Below are 19,311 nucleotides of genomic sequence, written 5' to 3' on the forward strand. Positions count from 1 at the left end.
CTACAAACTACACACTGCAAAGGACAGATGTCATTGGTGTGTCACACTGTGAAGAAAAAATCTATAAGTTATTGATTTTTTTTTTGATTTTTGTATTTTATTTGGTTTTTCGTAGGTTTTTTAGGATTTTAAAAAGTTTAATTTATCAAAAACGATTTTATCAATTATTTCTATAGCAAAAATCTTGAAAATTCAGAAAAAAACTCTAAAAAATCAATTTAAAAAATTAAATTTTAGTCCAAAAAAAGTGAGTATGTTTGAGACCTCGTCATGGCTACGCTTCTTTTCAAAATTTTTTTAATTTATATTTTTCATGTAGATCAAATTTCGTACTTTACTTTTGTAGTTAAAAACTTTTTGATAGCTCCGCCCATTTTTGAGATATGCGTCTTTAAAGATACAGTGACCAAAGTACACTGACCAGAACATGTTACACTGACAAAAATGGTCAGTGTAATTTCAAAAGTCTTTCATGATACTTTGTACGGACCGGTTTTGCACAAATTGAAATAATATTGTAGATCAAAACTAGGGCTACATTTTTGTAGTTAATAACTTTTCGATAGCTCCGCCCACTTTTGAGATACAGCGCTTTTAAAGATGGGTAACTTTGCGTCTCCTTTTATCAGCTTTAAAGGCGCATATCTCAAAAGTGGGCGGAGCTATCAAAAAGGTGTTAACTACAAAAATGAAGATCTTCATTTGATCTACAAGTCAATACCAAAAAATTTGGAATTTGACCTACTCAACCTACATAGTGATCTATGGTATTACCGTTCGTCATCCATCTGCTCTTTTTTTTCGCAGAACTATAATTTTTCATATATTTTTCAGGAAAATGGAGCTCACGGTACAAATTAGAATCAGAAGGCATTCTGGAGATTCCTGGTAAGTAGGCGTTCGAAAAAAAGGAAAAATTTTTTTTTTTGAAAATTTTTTCGAAATTTTTTTTTTGCTGAAAATTTTTCCTTTTTTTTTGAAAATCGTCGCTTTAACTTAAGCCCCCCTCTGACGACGTGAGAATCGATCGGAAATCGCATTTCCGTCGAGTCGAGTAGTCGAGTAGAGGGACTCCTTTCGCACCTCCATTTATTACTACTCAATGCCATTTTTATTTTTGGAAAAAAAGAGATTTCGTGTTGTTGTTGAGGCTTGGCAGAGTGAAAGACTACAAACTACAAACTTTTAGTTGAACCTTTTTTCCTCGAGCAACCTACAAACTACAAAATACTCATATTTCGAAGTGAGGAAGGCCACTATAGGTGTCTGTCCTACCGTAGCAGCAATTGTGATATTGTAGTTTGTAGTTTAGAGACTACAAACTACAAAATGAGTTAGCCTCAGCAAAAATGGAAATTGTTGTAACTCTCACCGAACAGTTAGAAAAAAAAAGATTTTTGAACAAAATTTTTTTTTTGAATTTTTTTTTTGAAAAAGCTCGATTTCTGCTTGAAGGCTAATCTGGACATTTGGACAGACAGAACTACAAACAGATGTTTTCTTTTGAAAAAACGCGTCCAAGGCGCCCCAGCCTAAGCTTCTTTAACCAAAAAAACAAAATATTAAATAATTTTTTTTTGTGTCGTATTTAATTATCCTTTGAATTCCTAAAATTTCTATACAAAAACCATCGAAATCCATGAAAAACTCATAGAGTTACAGAAATTTCAAGTTTTGCTGAGGCTAAGACTACAAACTACAAAAAGGAGTTAGCCTCAGCAAAATTTCAAAATGCTCTAAATCAGACGGTTTTCGACGGATTTATGTGATTTTTGCACCGAAATCTATGATTTTTGGCGGAAAATCGTGTTAAGCAAGTTTTTCTCTAATTTTTGTTTTCCGACAGAACTGTGGTGCTAATACCAGTCGATAGCCTTTTCAATTTACAACATCCATTCTCAATAACCATACGATTCCGTGTGAAACTCACTGAGTTACACCCATTTCAAGTTTTGCTGAGGCTAACTGACTACAAACTACAATTCTCAGTTAACCTCAGCAAAATTTGAAATCCCACTTACGCGATGAGTTCTCAATGGATTTTTGTGATTTTTGGCTTAAAATTCAGGTTTTTTCGCTCTATTTTCCGATTAGAGACAATTTTCTATCGAGTGCCGTGAACAAGTCACCATTTATCTAATGATTCATCATAACATAGATACTGATGTTACGCTTAGAAAAGTATATAAAGTTTCCGTTTCACTAGTCAATTGAAAGAGATTTCTGGTGATGGAAATGTGTCTATTTGAGTGTATAAAGAATGCACGTCTGATTAGTGGTGTATTCAATGAGAAGTAGTGTAACCTCTTCAACTGATCAACTATATATTGTTAGTTAGATGGAGAAATGTCGGTGACTTGGAAACTCATAACTAACATCAGTGCCTTCGAACCGCTTTTATTCGGTTTTTAAGGAAAATTTTGCGAATATTGACCATATTTGACCCTACGTGGCTCCGCCTCGTTTTGCACAACGTCAAAGTTTTTTTTAATTTTTCTGGTAGATCAATTTGTGATCTCCATTTTTGTAGCTGACAACTTTTTGATAGCTCCGCCCACTTTTGACATGCAGGCGCTGGAAATGAAGAGACGCAGAGAAGCTCCGATTGCGCCTTTGATTTTAATTTGTTTTTCGCGGTGCCCTGAGTGAGGCGCTGCACTCGCATTGCGTATTTTTATAAAGAACAATCCGGCACACAAGTACTTGCACACCAGTGTTGTTGGGAATTCCGACTTCCGACTTCCGACTTCCGACTTCCAGATAAGAAATTTCACTTCCGACTTCCGTCATTCCATAACTGTGGAATTTTCGAAAAGTACATGGAAAAATGGTCTAAAAGGACAGAAAATAGGCTTTTCTTCAACCAAAAACTAATTTCCCACTGATTTTCCGCAATTTTATGAACTTTTTCTCTTGGAGTTTTTGAATCTTTGCGAAAAAATCTAATTCCGACTTCCGACTTCCGGATAAGGAAATTCACTTCCAACTTCCGACTTCCGACTTCCGGATAAGAAAATTTTCACTTCCCAACATCTCTGTTGCACACCAAGTCATAGCATCAGCGAGAGCCTGAAATTTCGATTTGACAAGGTGCTAGAAGCCTACCGTAATCCTATGACTTGTATTTAAAACATGTTAGTTCAAAGGCATTGGTTAATTTGCAGGATAGCGTTTGGTAGATATGCGCCTTCGAAGATACACTGTCTAAAGTTACACTGACCAAAAAATCTTACACTGACAAAAAATGGTCAGTGTAACAACTTTAGAAACCCCTCTCGAGATATTCTGTTTGAATTTTTGGCATTTTTGTTATATGGTCTCCACAATCTACTAAGGAATCCCATTTTTAGTCGTTTGAACTCACTTAGGAGCCTACTACACCACTTGGACATGTTACTAGGCTGTCCTTTCCCCCAATCTCTATGGTTTCAGTACTTGACATATCGGCCAAACTTTTTTGTGAGCTTCTCCCCAGCCACTTCAAAAATTTTTTTTCACTTTTTCACCTTCTAGATTCCCCAATCAATATGTAGTTTTACCACTGTTTTGAGAATACAGTAAGCGGCACCCTGATAAGCGCAATAAACGCGTCAGAGGCGCGCCAGTCTTGCTGACCAATCGAACACCGTCTAGACACCGCTGTCAGGTTTCCAGAGTTTCAAGGGATTTAATGTATGAAAAACGTTTTTAACTATTGAAATACTATATTCATATCAAATTTTTTTAATCCAAAAAACAGTATAAAATGGAACAAAAATAAATAAAAATTCAGACGAAAAATGACAATGTTTGAGACATCCCGCTTTGCCTTTGCTCCTCGCTAAAACTTGTTTAATTTATATTTTTCTTGTAGATCAAATTCTGCTCTTTACTTTTGTAGTTCAAAATTTTCCTCTAGCTCCTCCCACTTTTGAGATATGCGGGTTTAAAGATACACTAACCAAAGTACACTGACCAAACCATGTTACACTGACAAAAAAATGGTCACTGTAACTTCAAAAACCTGTCATGAAACTCTGTGCCCAAAACGCGCCGAAGGTGCGCCCGATTTCTTTTTTCCAATGTTTATGAAGTGTAGCTCATCAAGCACACTGCACTTTTTTTGTACTTGGATAAAGCCCGTTAAATGCGCGCCCTAAACGCGCCGACGGCACCCCAGACAGTGGATACTCATAGATCACTGATTGAGAACATGGATGTGTAATTGTGGTTGTTATCGTCATCAGGCGGTCCGCCCCAACCTTTTCTCGACCGGATAAACATGAAATGTACTAGAAATGATACTTAATTTCCGGTCACTTGCCCTCCTCCTCTTCCTCCTCCGCCATCCTTTATCCAGGCATTGTTAGTCATGGACGTTATACATTTTGAAATTCTTTTTGGATTTTTCACTTTTTATGAGACAGGTTTTCCAATTTTCAACACTTCTATTCAAGAACCATGCGAATTCGTCAAAAACGTGCTGAGTTACAGTCATTGGAAGTTTTGTTGAGGCTAACTGACTACAAACTACAATTTTGAGTTAGCCTCAGCAAAATTTCAAATACCTCTTACGCGATGAGTTTACAGAGCTGAAATTGAAATGCTAAGAGACTACAAACTACAAAAGTTGCTTAGCTTAGATACATTACAAACTGCACGTTTCCCCTAGCCTCACCAAACCTAAGTTGCAGCACCCGAAAACGTGAGAGTAGCTGACTTTGAGTAATCTGATCTGGTCTAGGAGAGACGACTACAAACTACAAATATTTTTAAATGAAAATGTAGATCAAGGAATTCTAAAGGTTTCAGCCAAAAAACCAACAAAATCCGTCAATCCGTTATATATTTTCCGATTATAACCAATTTTTGAGCGACAACACTTTCTTTCTAAAAACCATCAAAATCCGTCTGAATTCTACTGAATTACATCAATTTTAAGTTTTTCTGAGGCTAAGAGGCTACAAACTACAAATCTCAGTTAGCCTCAGTAAAAACTTCAAAGTGGCCTAAAATGGTCGGTTTTTGACCGAATTTCTTGATTTCTGCTTTCAAAAAAACAGTTTTTCTTTTCTAGTTTTCCGAACGGAAACTTTTTTAAATCTGTAGTTTGTAGTCTGGTAAGCTGCTTTGCGTGTAAATTGCAGGATGCTTAATTAATTACGGATTACAACTTCATACTGTAAAATTAATATTCCAAAATGATTGGTTTTTTGTAGTTTGTAGTTACTTACCTCTTCTTCCAAAGTGATGTACACCTAGTATGGGGGTATTTTCAAAAAAATGTATTTTTTGTCTTTTAGGTGTCAAATAACATTGAGAAAACACGGAAAACGTCTTCTAGTTGATACACCAATGATCATTTCCGTTTTCGTTATTTGATGGGTAGACTGGAAATTCAAGAAGTCGACCTTTTTTATCCGTTTCAGACATCTAATATAAAATTTGGACAGTTATTGACCGATTTTTTGATTTTTTTTTCAAAAAGACAAGAATTTTTATATCATTTGATAGCGTTTTGAATTTTCAACATTTCTATTCAAAAACCATGTGAATCCGTCAAAAACCCGTTGAGTTACACTCATTTCAAGTTTTACTGAGGCTAACTGACTACAAACTACAAATCTCAGTTAGCCTCAGCAAAATTTCAAAACCCTTTTACGATGTGAGTTCTTATCGGATTTTAGTGATTTTTGGCTGAAAATGTAGGATTTTTTCTGCACTTTTTGATTAGAGACAATTTTTAAATTATTTTCAAGAAAAAATCAATAATTTCTCCCAAAATTATTTATTATCAATTTTTATATCAATCGATAGCTTTTCCAATTTTGGTAATTTTTGTACAAAAACCATGCGAATCCGTCAAAAGCCCGCTAAGTTATCCCCGTTCTAAGTTTTGCTGAGGCTAACTGACTACACACTACAAAGATGAGTTAGCCTCAGCAAAACTTCAAAGTGCTCGAATTCGGTCATTTTTCGTCGAATTTTTGTGATTTTTTCATAAAAATGTAGGGTTTTTGACGGAAAATCGTATTTACCAATGTTTTTTCGCAAACTTTTGCTCTAGTTTTAAGAAAAAAAAACGTTATACATTTTGAAATTCTTTTTGGATTTTTCACTTTTTGACAATTTTTATACCAGTCGACAGCCTTTCTAATTCTCTACATTTTTTTCTCAAAAATCGTTCAAATCCGTCAAAAACCAACTGTGTTACACCCATTTCAAGTTTTGCTGAGGCTAACTGACTACAAACTACAAAAGTGAGTTAGCCTCAGCAAAAACTTCAAAGGGGTCTAAAATGATCGGTTTTTGACCAAATTTTTTGATTTCTGTTTTAAAAAGACTGATTTTTATCTAGTTTTTCTATAGCAAACACTAAAACTGCAAAAATCTCTGTAGACCATTGATCACTCCCGCCTAAATTAGCCGTGGAGCACACTTGCTAAATGTCAAAATAATATTTTTCTTCGTTTTTCGTCATCATTTGTTATTTTTGATAAGAATCTTCTCATTTTTTTTTGGAGCATCATCATCCCCCTCCTCTTCTTCATTTTCATTCGCAAGAAGACTCATCAGGTTGAAAAAGCCAATTTCTCTCTTCTCATCAAGAGAGAGAGAGTCACACCTCTTTCTTATTTCACACTCTTTCCCTTTTTCCCTTAAAATTGGTTTAGTTAGGCAAACATTCTTGAAGAAGAAAAAGAAGAAGGGGGAGGAGAGAGATGTGCTCACTGAAGTCAGAAAAAAGAGTCATTTTCGAAAAGAAGAGAGACTCATCGATGTGTTAACAGATTCCTCTTGTTTCTGACTCTTTCGTTGTTTTTTCGAAACCAAAATCTCTTCTAAATTATTTGTATATCACTTGATAGCGCTTCAAGAGCCTAACTGAGATTTGTAGTTTGTAGCCAGTTAGCCTCAGCAAAAACTTGAAATGGGTGTAACTCGGTGAGTTTCAGGCGGATTTGAATGGTTTTTTAACCAAGTTATGTTTTTTTTCAAATTTAAAAAATCTTTGGGCTTTTTCTTTGCTCTGATTTTTTGATTTTATACTATTTGATGTTTCCAATTCATAGAAAAGCAACCTCCATCAAACTATCATATACAGTACCGCTCAAAAATATATTAAGTTTTGCATTTTTCAGTTGAAATTGGTCAACTTTGAGAGTGTTTCATGGTAATACTGATTGTTCCATCAAGCAGATTTTTAATGGATCATACAAATCAAAGGTAGAACTCCATTTGCGTAGTTGACAACTTTTTTGTACGGACACTCCCTAGAGAGTTTTGGTCATTTTAAGGGGACAGCTCAAAAATCGCACTATTTCGCACTAAAAAGAGTCGATTTGAGGGAGAAAATACTTTGTCGATATGTATTTTTTTAGGGAGTGTCCGTACAAAAAAGTTGTCAACTACGCAAATGGAGTTCTACCTTTGATTTGTATGATCCATTAAAAATCTGCTTGATGGAACAATCAGTATTACCATGAAACACTCTCAAAGTTGACCAATTTCAACTGAAAAAGGCAAAACTTAATATACTTTTGAGCGGTACTGTATTAGATTTTAAAACCGTTCTTGCGCTCTAGTTAACCATAGTAACTACACTAAAATCTTACTGCGAACCCCTTCCAGTACCATGTTTGCAAGATTCCAGTTTGTATTCCTTTCCGAATTTCTATTCTTCTTGCTCTCCAGAATACTAATTTTCATTGGTGTTGTTTGTCGGTCTTTCTCATTTTTTTCTCGTAACTTTTTGACTAGAAATCCATTCACTTCTTGATTGTATTCTGTTAAAGTCCAAGAGGTCAAAAGAACCTGCTGATGCATTCAATCAAACAATTATTTTACTTAGAAATTATGCACACATATTTTCAGCTGCACCTTTTCCCCCTTATTCCTCAAGATATAGTAGATCACACAAATTTCTTTTCCATCGAGTCAGAATTCATATTGTTTTTCACCTATTCTTTCCACTTTTTCGATTCAGGTCAGAAGTCAGAACAATATACTATAGACAAGTACGAAATATGATTGATTCTATACAATTTCACTTTTTTCTATATAAATCACAAAAAGAATTTTGAATATCCGACAAAAAATGAGCGATTTAGAGCACTTTGAATTTTTGCTGAGGCTACCTCAAAATTGTAGTTTGTAGTCAGTTAGCCTCAGCAAACCTTGAAATCGCTGTAACTCAGCGGGTTTTTGACGGATTTTTATACTTTTTTGACAGAAATGTAGAAAATCTAGAGGACTATCGACTAGTATAAAAATTGCGAATAAACAATGTTGAAAGATTTTTTTTGGTTTTTAAGAAAAAGTTTAAAATTGCTTATAATCAAAAAATATAGCAAAAATCCTACTATGTGGTACAAAAATTTTCAAAATCTGCCGAAAAATGAGTGATTTAGAACATTTTCATTGTTTGCTGAGGCTAACTCATTTTTGTAGTTTGTAGTCTTAGCCTCAGCAAAAACTTGAATTCGCCGTAACTCAGTGAATTTTTGACGGATTTTGTTGGTTTTTTGACTCAAGGTTTCAGAATTCACAGATCTATTTGTCTATCAAAAATATTTGTAGTTTGTAGTCTTAAAAAAACATTTTTTTTGGGTTTTCCCATCTTTTTTTCCTACTTTTTCGTTTTTATTTTGTCACTCCGGACCTCCCAACCTAATCCGTAATCTCATTTTAAGTCAGTTTTTCCAACAAAAAAGAAGGAAATTCCTGAAAAAAAGTTACTCGTGTTCTCTTTTTCCTGCTTACTTCTGTCCCAAAAAAAGAAAAAAAAAAGAAATTTTTTTGCCCGATAATCCAATGTTTTCGTCGCCTCATTTTAAAATCTTCCGTCGGCGGGGGGACACCCGAAAATAGGTGGGCGGAGCTTAGAGAAGGCTCCTTTAGGCTCCGCCCACTTTTTGGCGCCTCGGATATTTCTCTGCTCCGGAGAGCAGCATTTCCGGTTTCAGTTTTTTCTTGTTTTTTAGGTTACAACTTTTTGTAGTTTGTAGTCGCGCCGACTGCGCGCCAGTCTTGATTTTTTGGAGTTCTGGACATCCGGACACACAGACATACCTTTTGACTAGAAAACGCGTCAAAGGTGCGCCAGACTGGATTTTTCTGATTTTGGACATCTGGACGCACAGAGCTTGAAAAAAAAAACGCGCCCAAGGCGCACCAGTTTTATGTTTTTGGACATCCGGAGAAACAGATAACCTTTTCGAACTAGAAAAGCGCCAAAGGCGCGCCAGATTCTCGATTTCCTTCAATTTTTTCCCCAAAAAATCAATTTTTTTCAAATTTTTTTTTCAGGAATGCAACATTGAGGACACACAAACACATCAACTAAACAATGTCCTCCGACAATTCGTCCTCCTTATCTTTGGCTCCGCCCACTTCAATGACGTCATCTTCTGGAGAGGTGATTGATGAGTACGATACGAGTGATATAATTGGATTACAAGTGAAAACTCACGAAGAGTACGAGGATATCATTGCTATCGCCTTGTGGCCGAATGCTGTTGAGCAGGGGTAAGCAGACTGGCGTGACGTTCGGCGCGTTTTTTGTCGAATAAAAATTTGGAGAGAAACGGATGAAATTGAGCGATTTTATGCGGTTTTTGAGAAAGCTGGCGTTCCTTTGACGCGTTTCGATGGTAGTTTGTAGTTTGTAGTCTACAAAGTCTTTGTCTCAAAGTTTTGATGAGACAGGCTGGGGTGGCGCTGACGCGTTTCTGAAAAAATAGAACAATCTGAAATTTTTGAGACTTTTCCTGTATTAATGGACAACCGGACACACAGATGGACATCTGGATGCACAGATACACAGATGGACATTTGAGAATTTTTATTTTTTGTTTTGTAGATCAAAAATAGTTTTTGTAGATCAAAATTTTTCGATCTCCGATCCTAGGGTGCCCTACAGTACCCCCTAAGAACAATTTTCCGGCTCAAAAAATGCCGAAAAATCTGATTTTCCACATGAAAACTCTTCTAGAATCCTTGAATTTTCAAAAAACCGACAATTTTCTCGTTTGCGTCGCGAAATTAGATGGTGTGGGTGTGTGACATGTGTCAAGTGACGAAAAGTTTTTTTTTGCGAGAAAAATTTTCCTTCGGGGGATCCAGGATCCAAGGGGGTACTGTAGTTCCTGTTTGATCTACAACATTTGATTCCAGATTCGTGCTCGTTCTTGGCGCAATGATGGTGATCGGAGTGGTGGGAAACACGTTGGTCGTCGTTGTGGTGGCGACGAACAAGTCGATGGTAGGTGGAGAGGTTCGTAGATGCTTACAGAGACTACAAACTACAATTTGGAAAAAGAGATTTGAAAAAATCATGGAAAATGAGAGAGTTAGAGCGTTTTGAAATTTTGCTGAGGCTAACTCACTTTTGTAGTTTGTAGTCTTAGCCTCAGCAAAACTTGAAAGAGGTGTAACTCAGCGGGTTTTCAACCAATTTTGATGCTTTTTTTAAAGAAATGTAGGGAATCCAAAGGGCTATCGTATGGTATAAAAATTGCATTTAAAAAATTTTGAACGATTTTTTTTCGGTTTTTCGGGAAAATGCTTCTAAAAATTGCTTATATTCAAAAAATATAGTAAAAATCCGAGTATCTGGTACAAAAATATTCAAAATCTGTCGAAAAATGAGTGATTTAGAGTACTTTGAATTTTTGCTGAGGCTAACTGAGATTTGTAGTTTGTAGTCAGTTAGCCTCAGCAAAACTTTGAATGACCGGAACTCAGTGAGTTTTTTACCAATTTTAATGGTGTTTTGTCTCAACCCTCTAGAATTCCTCGATCTACATTTCCATCCAGAAATATTTGTAGTTTGTAGTCGGCTAGCCTCTCCTCTAGACCAGATCAGATTACCCTTCTACCAAAAAGTCACCGTTTTTCTTAAGAAGAAGGATTAAGAGGAGATATTAGGCTTAGGATTAATTTCCAGAAATAGAAAAGTTGTTTCTCTAAACTTCTATTAGCCTTTCCATGTCATGTGATGACGTGGCACCAGACACATCAACTCGCTCTCTTTTTAGGCTGAAAATGAGATGCTAAGGGACTACAAACTACAAAAATTGCTTAGCTCCGATACATTACAAACTGCACGTTTCCCCTAGCCTCACCAAACCTAAGTTGCATCACCCGAAAACGTGAGAGTAGCTGACTTTGAGTAATCTGATCTGGTCTAGGAGAGACGACTTCAAACTACAAATATTTTTAAATGAAAATGTAGATCAAGGAATTTTAAACGTTTCAACCAAAAAACCAACAAAATCCGTCAAAAACTCACCGAGTTACACTCATTTCAAGTTTTGCTGAGGCTAAGAGGCTACAAACTACAATTCTCAGTTAGCCTCAGCAAAATTTATAAAGGCTCTAACTCGGTCAAATTTCCACCGATTTTGAATATTTTTGGACCAGATTGTTGGATTTTTTGCTATATTTTCAGATTAGAAGCAATTTTTTAAAACATATTCCCTAAAACCAAAAAAACAATTTTTCAACATTTTTATACGCAATTTTATACCATTCGATAGCTCATTAGATTTTCTACATTTATCTCAAAAAACTTTCAAAATTGGTAGAAAACCCGCTGAGTTAGATTAATTTCATGTTTTGCTGAGGCTAACTGACTACAAACTACAAAACGGAGTTAGCCTCAGCAAAAACTTGAATCCGCTCTAAATTGGTTAGTTTTTGACGGATTTTCTCGGTTTTTGGCTCAAAACGTATATAATTTTTGTAGTTTTCAGTCTGCCTCTCCTAGTCTTGTTATCATTTAAAAAACTGTGCGCCCCCTTTTGCAAAAAGTGGGCGGAGCCTCTTGGCTGTAAGCTCATCCGTTCGATATGTTCTCTGAAATTGTGTGCTCAATGAGGTGTCATGTTCAATGCTCAAAGCTCTTATCTCCTCTCTCCGATTTTTTCATTTAAGGAAGAGGGGAGAAATGTAAACTTTTTTCATTAGACACCCCGCCTAACTTTTTCCCCTGAATAAACGGGCGGGACGATTGGTGTGACGCGCCGAAAACATTCAGAGAGACGGGGGACACGAGTGTTTTCATTAAAAATGTTTATCTCCCTCTCTTTTTTTGACGAGAATTGGGTGATGACGAGGGATATATGTGCGGAGCACATATGGGGGACCGGGGAACATTTAGGGAACACTACAAACTACAAAAAATTGGGAAAATCGATGTTACTCAAAAAAGTAGAATTTTGAAAATTTAAGCAACTTTGAGAGTCCGAAAATGTTTTGTCTTATAATCATATTGTAGATCAAATCGTGATCTTCATTTTTGTAGTAGACAACTTTTTAATAGCTCCGCCCACTTTTGAGATATCCGTCTTGAAAGTTACACTAACCAGTTTTGTCAGTGTAAAATTTTTTGTCAGTGTAACTTTAAAGGCGCATATCTCAAAAGTGGGCGGAGCTATCAAAAAGTTGTCAACTACAAAAATGTAGCACAAGTTTTGATCTACACAATTATGTTAATTCAAAAAATATCGGCAAATATCTCAAGAGGGTTTTTCAAGTTACACTGACCAGTTTTGTCAGTGTATCATTGTTTGGTCAGTGTATTTGGTCAGTGTATCTTTAAAGGCGCAAAGTGGGCGGAGCTATCAAAAAGTTGCCAACTGCAAAAATGTAGCACGATTTTTGATCTACAAAAGCAATTAAAAATGTTGAAAATTGGACGAAAACTTGATTTCGAGACAGGTTCTTGAATCAAAAACTTATTTTTTTCCATTTTTCGCAAAAAGTCTAAGATCTTTTACCAAAAACCACTACTTTAGAAAATCTTGACTTATTTATTGAGTCAGTCAGGAGAATAAGCCGATTTGAAATAAAAAACGACGCTCAGCCGAAGGATTTTAGGATAAGAGTTCAAATTTGTCTTTTGAGATGGAAAGAGTCAAAAATCAACTATAGTAGAGACCAAGAGGAGACTAGAAACTACAAATATTATTGGATGAGAGTGTAGATCAAAGAATTTCAAAGGATTGATCCAAAAAAACAGTAAAATCCGTCCAAAACTCACTGAGTTACACCCATTTCAAGTTTTGTTGAGGCTAACTGACTACAAACTACAATTCACAGTTAGCCTGAGCAAAATTTCGAAGTGCTCTAATTCGGCCGATTTACGTCGGATTTTGAATATTTTTGTACCAGATAGTGGGATTTTCGCTATATTTTCCGATTATGAGCAATTTTTGAACGTTTTCCCAAAAACCTGAAAAAATTTTTCAATATTTTTATACGCAATTTTTATACCATTCGATAGCCCTTTTGATTTCCTACATTTCTATTCAAAAACCGTGCAACTCCGTTGAAAACTCGCTGAGTTACACCTGTTGCAAGTTTTGTTGAGGCAAAGACTACAAACTACAAAAATGAGTTAGCCTCAGCAAAATTTCAAAACGCTGTAATTCGGTCGGTTTTTGACGGATTTTTTGTGATTTTTGCCCGGGAGTCTTCAGAATCAGCTTTTTCCTCTCCAAAAATAATATATATTTTTTTGCAAAAAAACTCTTGATGACGCAATTCCTCATATGAATACGTCCCTGATTAGCCCAACCTTCTGAGAGAAAAAAAATCTAAAAGAAGAAGAAATTTTTGATGATCATTACTAGATGATAGATCATTCTAGAAAGAAGCAGAAAAAATAGAAATTCTTGATAGAAAATGAGTTAATTATTGATGAAATGCAAGAAAAACAAGAATGTGTTGAGATTTTGGAAATAAGGGGGGAAATGACGAATTTGAATTTGAATTCAAAAAAGTTGTTTACTATAAAATTAATCTACATAAAATTTTACACATTTTTGTAGTTAGTAACTTTTTGGTAGCTTCGCCCACTTTTAAGATATGCGCCTTTAAAGATACACTGACCAAATAATGTTACACTGACAAAAATTGTCAGTGTAACTTGAAAAGCCCGTCGTAATGTTCTGTCAGAGCCAATTTTGTTCAAATTCAAATGATTTTATAGAACAAAAATAGGGCTCCATTTTTGTAGTTGACAACTTTTCGATAGCTCCGCCCACTTTTGAGCTATACGCCTTTAAAGATGATAGCTTTATAGTCACTGTATTTGGTCAGTGTATCTTTAAAGGCGCATATCTCAAAAGTGGGTGGAGCTATCAAAAAGTTGTCAACTACAAAAATGAAGAACTGGTTTTGATCTACAAGATAATTTTAATTTCAAAAATTTTGCTCTCCAAATTGGACTACAATTTCCCACTAAAAATTCCAAATTCGAGAACATTCTATATCAAGTCCTAAAAGTGCATAATATTCGTCTCTTGTTGTCTTCTCTTCCTAATTTATGTCCACTATTTTAAGAGAGGGGAGTCAACATCATCATTAGTCTATTTTACTATTCCTCCACACATCATTAACATGTTTAGGCGGCTCGCGGAGCCCCCGGGAGCAACAATTTTAAGGAATAGTGCAAAATTTCTTGGCAGGGGGACCAAAATGTTATGGAAAAGGATTAAAATCGGCAGAAAATTAAAAAAAAATATCGTTTTTAAAACGTGTTACCGGCGCACCAGTCTTTTCCAGACATTTTAAACTAAAAACCATAAAAATCGGTAAAAAACTAACTGAGTTACGCCCATTTCAAGTTTTGTTGAGGCTAACTGACTACAAACTACAAATTTCAGTTAGCCTCAGCAAAAACTTGAAACCGCTCTTAATTGGGTAGTTTTTGACGGATTTTATTGATGTTTGCACCAAATCGTAGGATTTTTGCTATATTTTTTGATTATAATAAATTTTTTAACATTTTCCCAGAAAAGGCAAAAGAATAGTTTCAATATTTTCCACACGCAATTTTAATACCATTCGATAGCCCTTCTGATTTCTACATTTCTCTCTAAAAACCGTAAAAATTGGTCGAAAACCCGCTGAGTTATACCCTCTCGAAGTTTTGCTGAGGCTAAGACTACAAACTACAATTCTCAGTTAGCCTCAGCCAAAATTTCAAGTTGCTCTAAATCACTCGTTTTTTGACGGTTTTTGAATATTTTTGTACCAGACAATCTTATTTTTGCTATATTTCTGATTATAAGCAATTTTAAATTTTTTCATAAAAACCAAAAAAAAATCTTTCAACATTTTTTAATGCAATTTTTATACCGTTCGATAGCCCTCCTGATTTTCTACATTTTTCTTGAGAAATGAAGAAAATCCGTCAGAAACTCGCTGAGTTACACCCATTTGTATTTTTACTGAGGCTAACTGACTACAAACTACAATTCTCAGTTAGCCTCAGCAAAATTTCAAATTGCTCTAAATCGCTCATTTTTTGACGGATTTTCTCGGGTTTTGGCTCAAAACGTATATAATTTTTGTAGTTTGTAGTCTGTCTTCATTTCAATATATTTCCAGCGTAACGCCCTCAACCTTGTCCTAATGAATCTTGCCATCGCTGATCTCCTAATTCTTCTCTTCTGTCTTCCACTTACCGTAGTCAATGACGTCACGAAGACGTTCTGGTTCTCTGCGGTTTTCTGTAAAAGTGTCAATTTTATTAATGTGAGTTTAGAGAGATTAAAAGTATAAATATATAAATTTGATCTACAGAACACGTCCGTCTACGTCAGTATCATGTCACTGGTATTCATCACTTGTGAGAGGTGGAGAGCTATCACTTATCCACTGAAAAGTCCCTTTGTCAGGACGAGAAGTGTTATTGCTGGTGAGTGACTACAAACTACAATACTTTTCCTTGATAGTTTATTAAATTCTGAATTTTTTGAAACTAAAATCGACAAAATTGGTCGAAATCTAAAAAAGTTATAGATTTTCGAAAATTTTCGAAAAATTGGAAATTTTCAAATTGGCCTAACTTTGTCAAATTTGGTCCAAATTATAAAATTGTTCTATTTTCGAAATCAGCGTGAAAATATGGTTTGAATGAGTATAATCTTGACATGTTTTGAATTTTTCAAAAAAAAATTTTTTTTTTTTAATTTTGGAATTTATCGATTTTTCAAGTTACCGTAACTTTGTTAGTTTTGCTCCAAACTCAAAAATTAGTACAGTTTTTCAATCAGCGTGAAAAGACGGTTTGAATGAGTATAATCTTGGCATCTTTCAAAATTTTTAGAAAAATTGATTTTTTTTTAAATTTAAATTTTTTTTCAAATTTTTTCGAAATTTCAAAAATTAAAAAAGAATCATATTTTCCAGGAATCTGGCTACTTGCAATGTTCCTTTCCTCTCCGGAGCCAGTCACTCTTCATCTCCAAGGCGCTCCATTCGTTCGCCCGAATTTCACCACTCAGGTAGGTCAAACCCCTATTTTTTAAATGTTTAAAATTGTAACAATACAGTAACCCCAATTTCGATACATGCTGAAAATTTCAGATCATTAGAATCAAAAACCGCCGAGTTACATCGCTTTAAACTTTTTTGATGCTACGCGTCGCGGTCGCGTAGCGTGTGCAAACTTTGAAGCGTTGTAACTCGGCGTCCAGGTGTCTTAGCGATCTGAAATTTTGTAGGAAGATCAAACTAAAAATTCTCTATCCGGTGACACCAAGAATTATTTAAAAATATTAAAAAATTTAAAATTGCAGTGGGGAACCCGTTGCAAGGAGTCATGGTCTGAGGAGTTTCAAATGAATTATCAGTTGGTTCAAACTATTTTTTCATTTGTTTTACCCCTTCTCGTCATTTCTGTACTATGTCTGCATATGGTACGGACACTACATTTTTCGTCGACTAACCTTACGTAAGTTTTTTTTTTTTTGAAAAAAAAATTGTCAGTGGAGCAAAGTTACACTGACCAAAATTGTCAGTGTAACTTTACAATGACAATTTTGTAAATTATCAATGGAGCACACTTACATCATATTTTCAGCGTGGCCAGCCGTCAAATCAGTATACGTAAAAAGGCGGTCCGTATGCTCTGTGCCGTCGTATTTCTATTCGCCATTTCCAATCTACCGGTTCATTTGTATAACATTGCATTGTAAGTTTCCCGCCAAAAAATTTTTTTTGATCCACAATTAGTTTATTTCAGAAACTACGGGTTACTATCCACCGACGTTAGCACGAATACGATAGCGGTGCGGAAGTTGTTGCCACGTGTCTTCTCCTATTCATCGTCATGTTTGAATCCGATTTTGTATAGTTTTTTAAGCGGTAGGTCAAATTTGAGGGACTAATTTTTGCACTGGCGGCCTAGAATTCTATGAGACGAGTTATCTGACAAAATTTTAGGTTTCTAGGACTAATAGCCTATGTTTTGTTGGTTTTTTGGGAAAACGTTCAAAAATTTATTATAATCAGAAAATATAGCAAAAATCCGACTATTTGGCACAAAAATTATCAAAAACGGCCAAAAACTGATTGAATTACAGAGTTTTGAAATTTTGCTGAGGCTAACAGAAAATTGTAGTTTGTAGTCAGTTAGCTTCAGTAAAACTTGAAACGTGTGTAACTCAGCGGGTTTTCGACCAATTTTAATGGTTTTTTGATAGAAATGCAGAAAATCTAAAGGGCTATCGAATGGTGTCAAAATTTAGTATAAAAATGTTGAAAGAATTTTTTTCGGTTTTTTGGGAAAATGCTAAAAAAAAATTGATTATAATCAAAAAATATAGCAAAAATCCTACATATTGATACAAAAATCACAAACATTCGTCAAAAATTGATCGAATTAGAGAAATTTTAAATTTTGCTGAGGCTAACTGAGATTTGTAGTTTGTAGTCTCTTTCCAGTTAGCCTCAGCAAAACTTTGAAGGGCTGCCACTCGACGCCCAAATGGTTTCAGGATTTGAAATTTTGTAATCATATTCGGTGTGATTTTGGCTATCTATTGAAATCACTTTCACCCGTGCTCCGCGGTCGCGTAGCGGCTTGTAGATCAAAACTTTGAAGCTTCATAACTCAGTCCTCTGGTGTCCTATAATCCTGAAATTTTACACACTAACTAAACTTTTTATGATCTACACAACTGTACAACTTCCAGGTCGCTTCCGTGAAGAATTCGGACGTGTCGTGTGCTGTCTTCGAGACGAAAAGTCATCCCGTGAGTTCCGACGGAAGCAAGCTTCACTGTACGCCTCGAGTCAACGTGTCCGAACGAATAGTTGCTCGACGATGCTTCTCGAAAGGGAAATGAGATCTTCATTGATTATTCGACGACCCCAGGCTCCGCCCACTTCTGAACAGTCCCCGCCCCTTCCGGTATTCTCGTTAGAAGATGTCAGAGAGGAGGCGACGGATTCTGAAGCATTTGTACTTCAGGATTGCTGATCATTTCGATTAGAAATAATATATTTATTTGGGTTTTTGGGTTTCTTCTTTTTTGAAATTGTGATACTTTTTTGATCTCAATAAATTATTAATTAGAGTTTTTTGGAGCGGACCTTGAAAATTTGTGTTTTTGAAACGCGCTACAGGCGCATCAGCCTCTTCCAAACATTTTAAACCAAAAACCATAAAAATCGGTTGAAAACTCACTGAGTTACACGCATTTAAATTTTTGCTGAGGCTAAGACTACAAACTACAATTCTCAGTTAGCCTCAGCAAAATTTCCAAGTGCTCTAATTCGGTTGATTTCGGATGAATTTTGAAAATTTTTGTACCAGATGGTAGGATTTTCGCTATATTTTTTAATTATAACTCATTTTTGAAAGTTTTCCCAAAAACCGAAAAAATTATTTCAACATTTTTTATACACAATTTTATACCATTTGATAGCCCTTTAGATTTCCTGCATTTCTCTCAAAAAAGCATTCAAAACCGTCTGAAACTCACTGAGTTACACCCATTTAAATTTTTGCTGAGGCTAACTGACTACAAACTACAAAATGCAGTTAGCCTCAGCAAAATCTTGAAACCGCTCTAAATTGGTTAGTTTTTGACGGATTTTGACTATTTTTGTATAAGATAGTCTGATTTTCTCTATATTTTCTGATTATGCACCGCCTTTTCAAAAGTCCGCATTCTAACGTGACGGTGTTTGCGGACAGTACACCAGACCTGACGACTTCCACCACCTTCTTTCCCAATGGGTAGTAGGTATGGCTGGGCCAAAAAAAGTGGGCGGGGCTTAAAAATGTGTCCAAAAAATTTTTTCTGCTTTGGCCAGTGTAACTTTGTTCAAACTTTATATTTTTCAATAATTTTTTTAAAGCTTTTTCGCTAATAACTTTTTCTTGCTTTTTGCCAAATTCCATTTTCCTGGAGTCGAAAAGAGCAGAGTTGTGCTCAAAATTCGGCGAAAAAAACGAAAAAAAATGTCTCAATTTTGTCCCCCCTTTTGAAGCATTCATAACTTTTCCGATTCTCGATGAAATTTTGATTT

General features: G+C 35.4%; 1 protein-coding gene across 1 annotated transcript; it reads left to right on the forward strand.

The window, feature by feature from the left end:
• Positions 1 to 9,328: 9,328 nt before the first annotated feature.
• On the forward strand, positions 9,329 to 18,256 carry GCK72_003420 (uncharacterized protein; the record flags this gene model as incomplete). Its single annotated transcript, XM_003097297.2, has 9 exons — positions 9,329 to 9,507; positions 10,156 to 10,243; positions 15,379 to 15,525; positions 15,574 to 15,688; positions 16,183 to 16,277; positions 16,572 to 16,726; positions 16,856 to 16,966; positions 17,018 to 17,139; positions 17,970 to 18,256. 9 exons carry the CDS (start codon positions 9,329 to 9,331, stop codon positions 18,254 to 18,256), a joined length of 1,299 nt encoding a protein of 432 aa, XP_003097345.2.
• Positions 18,257 to 19,311: the final 1,055 nt, after the last annotated feature.

The sequence above is a fragment of the Caenorhabditis remanei genome, chromosome I, assembly GCF_010183535.1.
Source record: "Caenorhabditis remanei strain PX506 chromosome I, whole genome shotgun sequence".
NCBI classification, from domain to species: Eukaryota; Metazoa; Nematoda; class Chromadorea; order Rhabditida; family Rhabditidae; genus Caenorhabditis; species Caenorhabditis remanei.